Below are 10,110 nucleotides of genomic sequence, written 5' to 3' on the forward strand. Positions count from 1 at the left end.
CCATCATGTAAATGAAAATTATTTTAATATAAATATTTTTAATCTTTATATGTGTGTGTGTGTATATATATATCCAAAGTAGTGGTGCATAAGCTTTTCATCTCTGTGTCCTTGCTCTTGTCTGATTCAACAGACATTGATGAATGCAGAACCTCAAGCTACCTGTGTCAATATCAGTGTGTCAATGAACCTGGGAAATTCTCATGTATGTGCCCCCAGGGATACCAAGTGGTGAGAAGTAGAACATGTCAAGGTAAGTTTATTTTTTTTCATATGTTAGGTATTTAGTTTTAACCAGGAAGAGACGAGAAGTTGTTACAGGATTCTCCCATAGACTTTCATTTTTCCCACTTTGAATATACAATTTAAGCTCTTTTTTCCCCTGTTCATCATAAAATATATACATCTCATAAAGAGGCAATTCTATGCTAATGCCGACTTTTCTTGAAATTCAGAGTAATCATTTTTCATCCTCAAAAGATAAATAATTTTAATAAAATATTGATATTTCTTCTATGTAACCTACATAATCTCTTTGAGATACAGCTTCAAATCATCCACTGGAAAAGATTCAGTTATTAAAATGTTTCACCTGTGAGTTTGAGTATAGAGCATAAGCTCAATATGTGAGTTAAACATACCTCCATCCAGTCTCAGTTCTCTAAAACACCAGGATTATGAATTGGGTAAGAATGTAGGTGCTGAGAAAAGTCAGCCTAATATGTCGTAAAATATACTTGAATATTTTAGAGAAAAACTACTAACCCCAAAATAGCTAATGACCTTGGATCCAGTTTCAAAATAAACATTCAGATGATCTTCACACCTATACATAAGTGGAAGAGGCCGCTCCCTATAATGGTATGATTTCAGAGTCTCAGGAAAATCTAAAAAAAAAAAGGACCCTACCTCCAATGTTGCATGTAGTTGAAAATTTTCTTTACAGGGAAAGGACTGTCAGATAAAACCAAAAATGTAGAAAATCCTGGAAAAGTTAGTACAAACACTTAAATTTACACAAAGCAACAAAAGAATGAAAAAAATGACCAAACTTGAGGACAAAAAATCTGTTTGAATCCCAGCTCCACTGTATTCAGTCTGCACAATCTTGAACAAATTATCAAACTGCTTTGAGCTTCAGCTTCCTCATTTGGAAAAGGGAGTTGTGGGAATTTAGTGGAATGACATACATAAAAATAATTTGCAAACTATAAAGGCTGTACAAGTCAAGGTGTTTTTATGAAATTTACTTACCAATGTAAGTGGCCAGAAGTAAATCTTCTGTAGAGAGTCCTTTTTAATCAGAGTTGGAGTGAAGGCACACAAGGACAATAAAGATCCTGTTAAGAAAAGAAAAGATCAAGGAAAGGAGACACTGGGGATTCTCAGTCTATATCATGATTTTACAGGAAAGTATTAACTCAGAGGAAATCCATGACCTGGGATTTTATAATAGGCACACAATTATTCAACTGGACTCCTACCAATGAGTATGAGCATAATCAGAATGTAGTTCATTGCGCAATGAACATCTTTATAACCCTTTCCAGGTTACTAGAGACTTTATAAATGTTAATTGTGGGAAAACATTGCATTCCAATGGTTTTACTTACTGAACCCTAATTGCGACTTTCAACATGCATATTACATGCAAGAAAATGTTAGCTAGTGGAATGTCTTAACAAATTTCTCTGGAGTCCTTCAAACAAATATCTATGTGTTTCTAATCAAAAATTGATTTGATGCTCAGCAAAAGACAGAAGCAGATTAATGCACAGTGGGCTCCTACCTGCTTAGCCTATCTATCTGGAAACATTTATATCTATTGTAATTAAAGGTGGAAAATGCACTAAAGTTGCAAGTGGGGGATTCATAAATGTTGTCTGTTGAAGATATGCAGCTTCAGAATGTTTGGTTAAGCCAAAACATTTTTTGTGAAAAAGATTTAGCATTCTTCTAAAGTATAAAGCAATTGCTTTCCCCTACTGAAATCATTCCTTTTGAGCCTTGTCCACAGGAATAAAATGAAATTAAAAAGGTTTGGATTCTTAACTTTCTCCAAAGACTTATTCTGGGGATGAAATAACTGTTCTCATTTCACAGGTCTATACAAATGAAAACTGTGTGTGTGTGTGCACGTGTGTGTGGAGAGAGAGACAGAGAGACAAAGAATACACATACACATAGACATACACTCATCAAATATTTTGAGAGTATTAATTTCTGAAAAATCTTCCAGAATTATTAAGGTGATGATTATGCTAGGCTCTACATTACTGGAAGTAATAAGTGAAATTATAAAGTTGTCTTTTGCTTCTGTTGGACTCCATATAACAAATCAGTATTAGTTTTCCCTGTACCTAAACTAAACAGTATCTTTATTTTTCAAAAAAGTGGAAAATACTGAAAGGATAAGTCAATTGTGATTTCATCCGAAGAATCTAAGTTTTCTTTCTTTAGCCACAGCCAGCCCAAGAAGACACTTTTTGTAACTGTCTCCTGGAGACTACCTAGCTTTTCCAGTCTCCTCTTGAGTTCCAGATAACTTTAGCCAGTTTAGAAGCTAAAATACTTTTTTTTTTCTCCAAAGTCAAGGCATGAATTATTTAGAGTATGTGAACTTGAATGAGCCACTAAACCCTTATTTGTTTTTCATCCATATCAAGTGGAAATATCTTTCTCACCTACCTCCACAGAGTTTGTGTGAAGAGCAACTTAGTTCAATTTATTATTTCTTAAAAGCCAGGTGCTCTATTGCATTAATGCTAGGTGATTAAAGGATTAAAAGATGGGTACAACAACCCTTGCCCTCAAGGAGTTTACAAGCTAATAGAACGGTTAAGCTAGACATGCAGATTTCAATAATGCAAAGCAGAAAGCAATAAAGGCCCTTAAAAAAGAACACCAGATACGAGAATTCAAAAGAGACCATATCCCAGCACCTAGCCCATGCTTGGCTTAAAGTAAGGATTCAGTAAATTACTTACGGAATGAGTAAATTCATGAATGAAAATATCTCATTGTGGAGAAGGAATGATTCAGAAAAAGTTTACACTGAATAAAATATAAATCACTATTCAAATGTAAAGGGAGACAGACATAGAGATGTAGATATTAATTTTATTTGTATTGTTGTTATAAATGTAATGGCTCTCTAGTAAAACTGTTCTCTCAGATGTCATCTGGAGGCTCCTGATTCACAAATCTAAAGTCAATCTTTGTCCAGCCTGAGGTAAACACAGCCCTTCTTCCCAGGACTCTCTCTCCCTCTGACTTCTTTGGCACTGCCTTTTCCTGGGGTTGTCTCCCTCCACTGACAGCCTCTTCCTTAACTTCCTCTTTTTCCCTACAGTCCTAAAATGGCTATGCTCTACGAGGTGAAACACTTCATAGTTTCACTTCTTGTGCTGTGCTTTCTTCCTCTGGACAGTATAATCCACTCCCAGCATGCTTCAGCTTCCTGAAACCACATTTCTAGCTTTCTCCTTTCTCCCGAGTTCCTGAAAGAGATGATAAGCTGCCCTCCACAGTTTATGCTTGCTGATTTCTCAGCTTGGAAAGGCTTCCCTGCCCCAGCCATGAAAACTCCATCTAACCATCACCCTTTAAGACCACGTTGAGATGCCTCTTCCTTCAGCCTTCCCTAATCCCCCTGGCAAAATGACCCAACTCTGCTCCACATCCCCCAGTATACTTATCTGTCTCTTACTTAATTTCACTTTACTTTCTAAGTAACCATATGCATATTCCCTTAATTATAATGTCCCTGAGGGCAGGAACTGGTGTTTATTTAACTTTTATATAGGCAGAGTCAATGGTTAACATTGGGCTTTGAATTCAACAGATGAACAATAGGTGCTGGATAAAATATCATGAAATGACACTTATTAATCTGCCTAGAATGTCTCAGCTCTATCTGTCCTGAATTCAATGCAATGAACACCCAGTCTTGTGTCTAAAAGCAGGTTGAACACAGTCCAGATGCCCTCACACCTCCTTCCTTGCAAACAGAATCTGCCAGTAATATGATTTAATTAGATCAGTTCATTAGTTTAGTTAGTAAATTCTTTGACCCTACATCTCTACAGATATAAATGAGTGTGAGACCACAAATGAATGCCGGGAGGATGAAATGTGTTGGAATTATCATGGCGGCTTCCGTTGTTATCCACGAAATCCTTGTCAAGATCCCTACATTCTAACACCAGAGAAGTAAGAAAAATCAGAACTTTTGAAAGTGAGGATTTTCTGGTCTTACCAAGCCAAACTGCTGACTACTTTTGTCTGTCTGTGCAGCCGATGTGTTTGCCCAGTCTCAAATGCCATGTGCCGAGAACTGCCCCAGTCAATAGTCTACAAATACATGAGCATCCGATCTGATAGGTCCGTGCCATCGGACATCTTCCAGATACAGGCCACAACTATTTATGCCAACACTATCAATACTTTTCGGATTAAATCTGGAAATGAAAATGGAGAGTTCTACCTACGAGTAAGTATCCTGAAGGCAGCCTTAACTATTGAGAAAGATGGTAGTTTGTTGTTGTTGTTGTTGTTGTGTGGTATCCACATGTGGAAGGAAAGCAAACATTTGAAGAGTCTTATGTGTAGGCATTGTGTAAGCCCTTTCAGGTACATTATTTCATTTATTCCTCTTGGTAACACTGCTAGATAGATATTAATATTCATCTCCATTTTTTACGGAAGAGAAAAGTGAGATGCAGAAAGTTTAAGTAGCATCCCTGAAGTCACTCAAATATTAAGTTTGGCAGACTCTGATAGAGTTGTGTGTGACTACCAAAATACAAGCCTCCCATCCCCCCGCCTCTACTCCCCGCCCCAAACACCCCCCAAGTAGGTATCACTAATCATTGATGGTTAATTAATTATATATAGACATACATATAATTCAAATCCAAAATAATTCCTGGAGCTCCTAAAGAGTTTTCCAGAAATCGTGAATTCATCATTGTTACATTCACAAGACAGTTTACATTCACACCGAAACTGAAACCTGTAAGTATGTGAGAAGTGACCCCACCTCCCTGCACAGTATGTGTCAGTAGTTGTACCATTCTTGCAAACTTCTGGGCTGACAGTATGGAGTCACCTCCCTTTCTTTTATTGCCTGTGTGAAGTCTACTTTCTGAATTCTGCCTGGGTTATCTTTGCTTCCTCACATCCCTATCGCTCTTCCTATAAACTGGCTCCTGTCATTTCCATGATCCCTTCAGTGGCTTCTGAGCTGGTCTCCCTGACCCCAAAGCCTCAGCCTTCCAGTCTCCCTACAAAATCTCAGCAAGTTCATTTTGGGTTAAAATTTGGACATATTTTAAATACGGCTCACCACTTCATGTGAAAATGATGGCACCCTACCAAGCAGTTTGCAGAGTTACGGTAACTGTTTCATGCTAATGATGTTATTCATCCAGTTACAATTTTCTCAAAACTCCTTTGGGCACTCTTTATTTTTAATCAAATTTTAAAGCCAATATTTCATTTTGAGAATATGAATTAAATTGGGAAATTCATCCTTGTGGCACACTTTACAGGTTTTTAATGTTTACTCATTTATCCTGTTTTTTGATATATTAATTTCCCATATAGCTCCAGAGTTATGTGATACTATTTCTTTGCCAGTATATTAGAAAATGATTAATTTCTCATGACCAGCTTCTGAAAAGACCTAATGCAAAATGCAATCTATTACAATTATTTTTTCTAACAAAAAAGAATATAGTTCTTTAACATTTGATATTTTAAATTTGACATATTCTTGCTATTTATAAGAAATTTCCACTAAGTGAATTTTACACAGTTCAGATACTACCAATTAACTAATTCTAGCCTAAACAAATAACATTATTTTTAAATAACAAAATCTTTAAAAATAATTTTCTATTTTGAACTTTTAGCCATAAATGTAAGAAAATAAAATTTTCTAGCAGAATAACCAAAGAGTGAAACAAAGTTCCAACATGTTTTTTCTTTGCAATTAAACATGGCACTTTTACAGTTATTTACTATTCATATCAGTGCATTTACTGACTTGATATTTTCAAATAAAAATACAGTGTTTTTCTCCAGTGAAATCCTTATTCTCATGACTGATAGAAAACATTGCCAATTTTGATAGTTCCAGAGTTAAATAATGTTAAATTATTTCAAATAATAAAAATAGACATTTCAAGACTATTTCTTGTCACATAATTCAAAAAGTACTTGGATCAAACCCTACAGAGTTTCTCCACTAAAATTCTATTTGTGCAGAGGGCATTGAAATGCATCAACAGCAGGTTAAATAAGTTAATTAGGTTAATTAATTAGCTTAATTAAGCACCTACTACATGCTCAGCTCTATGCTAGGTGTCATGAGGAATTAAAAGGACATGTAATGCACATTTTCTGATTTCAAGGAACTTTAAATATTATTGTGTAGAAAAAATTAACATCTATGAAAATAGAAAGGGGGCAATTTTGTGCTCAATTCCAGGGTCCAAATAAAACGTGGGCTGGCAAAGAAGGTTTCTTGATAGTCATGAGTAGCCTGATTCTTGAAAGGATATGTGGAATATAAAATTTGATTTATATTCCTTTTGAGAAAATGCTGAGAAAACCATCTTCCCTGGAAAAGAGAACATATTGTAAAGAAAGTACATGAAATTGAAGGTTGAATATCCAACATACTCCCCAATATCCCAGTGTCTCTGCTCCCTTACTAAGCCTTACTATTATTATTCATAGCCCTATCATTGCCTAGTCTAGTGCTTACTGAACTATGTCATCCACTAGAATATGAGCATAATGAGAGCAGAGACTACACCTGTCTGTTCACTCTTCTATCCTCAGCACATAGAATGGTAGCTGGCACATAGCAGATGCTAAAAAAATATTTTAAATGAATAAATTAATTCAATCAACACCTTCAAGGTGTTATTATTACCTACAACTATTGTTTACAAGAGGTATGCACCATGGAAGATCCTGGAGACATAAAAATGAATAAACCCAAGCCAGTTCCTGCCCCCATGGAGCTTGTAGTCAAGACATTGAACAAGTGATCAGAAAGATGCTGACTGCTGCAGCAGAGGATCGCAAGCTGCTCATGAGTATATAGCAAGTAGACCTAACCAAAGCATTCTCTCCCTTGGTTTAATGTCCACCCATTGAGGTAATTGCTAAATCCTAATCCATGACTCTATCCCTTGGCATTCAAACTCACACATACACTTACCTGCCTCTCCAACCTCATCTCCCTCCACTCACGAGAACCCATCACATTCTTCATCAACATGAAACTGCACCCAGTTCTTCTGAACATATTACTTTACAAAAACTTTCAGCTGTCCCTGGTGACTCTCCTCAGGCATTCAAAAGCTTTCCGTCAGTGCTTCAGGGCTCTTCATTTTCTTCCCTGTATACATACACGTTTATGTATCTTCATATGTGCCCTGGGTAACCCCATATATCTTACCATTTACCACATTCTGTTGAAAAACTGTTTCCATTTCTCTTTACTTACTAGAATGTAAACAGATGCACAATATTGAGAAAATGAAAAGTGACAACTTTGTTTACAAGTTCAGAAATTATCAGATTCTCACTTAAGCTCTAGTCTCTGTAAAGTCCACAACTTCTCAATAAAAGTGAAGAAAAATGTTAACAGAGAGGGAGGAATCAAAAACAAAGAACTATTTTTTTTTTTTTTAAAGCAAGTCCTTGAAAGTTGGAACTAATGACTGTATTAGACAAGGGATAAGAGCCAAGAAGAGTTGAAACCAAGAAGGGACCAAGTAGTGGCTCTTGTATACCACCCTCAAAATTCTCCCCCTAATTCTTACAGGAGGTATACTAACAAAGCATAGAAACTCCAATGCAAGGAAAATTATTCTTTCCTTTCTCTTTTTTCTTTTATTTTAGCAAACAAGTCCTGTAAGTGCAATGCTTGTGCTCGTGAAGTCATTATCAGGACCAAGAGAACATATCGTGGACCTGGAGATGCTGACAGTCAGCAGTATAGGGACCTTCCGCACAAGCTCTGTGTTAAGATTGACAATAATAGTGGGGCCATTTTCATTTTAGTCTTTTATAAGAGTCAACCACAGGCATTTAAGTCAGCCAAAGAATATTGTTACCTTAAAGCACTATTTTATTTATAGATATATCTAGTGCATCTACATCTCTATACTGTACACTCACCCATAATTCAAACAATTACACCATGGTATAAAGTGGGCATTTAATCTGTAAAGATTCAAAGTTTGTCTTTATTACTGTATGTAAATTAGACATTAATCCACTAAACTGGTCTTCTTGAAGAGAGCTAAGTATACACTACCTGGTGAAACTTGGATTCTTTCCTGTAAAAGTGGGACCAAGCAATGATGATCTTCTGTGGTGCTTAAGGAAACTTACTAGAGCTCCACTAACAGTCTCATAAGGAGGCAGCCATCATAACCATTAAAGAGCATGTAAGGGTAAGAATGAGTTTTTAACTGCTTTGTAAGAAAATGGAAAAGGTCAATAAAGATATATTTCTTTAGAAAATGAGGATCTGCCATATTTGTGTTGGTTTTTATTTTCATGACCAGCCTAAAGGTGGTTGTCCATTACATAGTAATAAATCATTGTTGTACAATATGCTGGTTTCTGTAGGGTATTTTTAATTCTGTCAGAAATTTTAGATTGTGAATATTTTGTAAAAAACAGTAAGCAAAATTTTCCAGAATTCCCAAAATGAACCAGATATCCCCTAGAAAATTATACTATTGAGAAATCTATGGGGAGGATATGAGAAAATAAATTCCTTCTAAACCACATTGGAACTGACCTGAAGAAGCAAACTTGGAAAATATAATAACATCCCTGAATTCAGTACTTCCACAAGATGCAGAACCAAATGAATAAAAGGTATTTCACTGGAGAAGTCTTAATTTCTAAATAAAATTTAAATCCTAACACTTCACTAATTTATAACTAAAATATCTCATCTTCGTGCTTGATGCTCACAGAGGAAGAAAGTGATGATAGTTTTTATTCCTGGCATCCAGAGTGACAGTGAACTTCAGCAAATTACCCTCCTACCCAATTCTCTGGAATGTTTGATACATCTCCTTGTTTAAAATGTCACTGCTTCACTTTGATGTATCATATTTTTAAATAAAAATAAATATTCTTTTAGAAGATCACCCAATCTTTGGAGGTTTTCAATGTAGTCAATAGCCCCCAGTATAATTTTTATATCTATCAGTCGTAGGTGCCAGCGCAAGAACTACCATTAGATTTTTTTTAATAAATAAACTGGGAGATGAGGAAGCAAAAAGACAGTTAAAATCATGCCACAAAACAGGCAACTTTTTCTTATATCTAGTTTCACAGCATATATGAATAACCTCTGTCACCAGGTAATCTTGTCACTAAAACAAATATCTCTCAAAGACTTGACAAGTGTGCAGAAATTGCCAAAAAGAAAGTTCACCAAGAGCCCAAGGAACAAAACACAAACTCCTTGTGTGAGAGTAGGGGATGGGCTCTTAAAGGTTAAAGGGGTACAGACACAGGAGAGAGAACAGATCTGACCGAGGGACAGGACAGAAGCAGAATCACCAGCCACAACACAGCAAGGCTGTTGAGTTCATTCCTCTTACCCTGTCTACGTGATTGCTTACAGTCAAGATAAATTACAGCTTGATCTAAATGTTTCCATTTTTAATCAGTCTAGTGATCTTCCTACATACAAAAACAGTTATCAAGTGAGAGCTGGGAATAGCAACAGTTAAAGAAAAAAAGCCTAAGACCTTCTTCCAACACATATTTCCCTCTTAAACAAGAAGACCGGTCTTGTCTATAGCTCCCGAGGGAATTGTAGAAGAAACAGGAATCTCTGAAATGTTTAAGAAACAGGAATCTCTGAAATGTTTATGCTAAGCTCTGGCCCTCAATTTCTACCTCCAAATATATATACGTATATTCTGGGTCTACGGAAGCCATTAACTGCAGACAAGATGTTTGCCCTTTTATCCCAAAGCCTAGTCCTACCCACAAATCACAGACACATGGAAAGGGTTGATACTGAAGTTTCACTGAGGCAATTTCTTTGTTTTGTTGTGG

At 36.1% G+C, this 10,110-nt stretch overlaps 1 protein-coding gene across 2 annotated transcripts in view; it reads left to right on the top strand.

Annotated features, from left to right (window-relative positions):
• The window catches only part of EFEMP1 (EGF containing fibulin-like extracellular matrix protein 1), a 58,682-nt gene extending 50,042 nt beyond the window's left edge, over positions 1–8,640 (top strand). For both annotated transcript variants that reach the window (XM_011957442.1, XM_011957441.1), the window contains 4 exons: positions 134–253; positions 4,089–4,212; positions 4,297–4,492; positions 7,921–8,640. In XM_011957442.1, coding sequence (XP_011812832.1) covers positions 134–253; positions 4,089–4,212; positions 4,297–4,492; positions 7,921–8,082 — 602 coding nt within the window. In that variant the 3' untranslated portion in view covers positions 8,083–8,640. The remainder of the gene's footprint in view (positions 1–133; positions 254–4,088; positions 4,213–4,296; positions 4,493–7,920) is intronic.
• Positions 8,641–10,110: the final 1,470 nt, after the last annotated feature.

Source organism: Colobus angolensis, unplaced genomic scaffold, assembly GCF_000951035.1.
Source record: "Colobus angolensis palliatus isolate OR3802 unplaced genomic scaffold, Cang.pa_1.0 Scaffold442, whole genome shotgun sequence".
NCBI lineage: Eukaryota > Metazoa > Chordata > Mammalia > Primates > Cercopithecidae > Colobus > Colobus angolensis.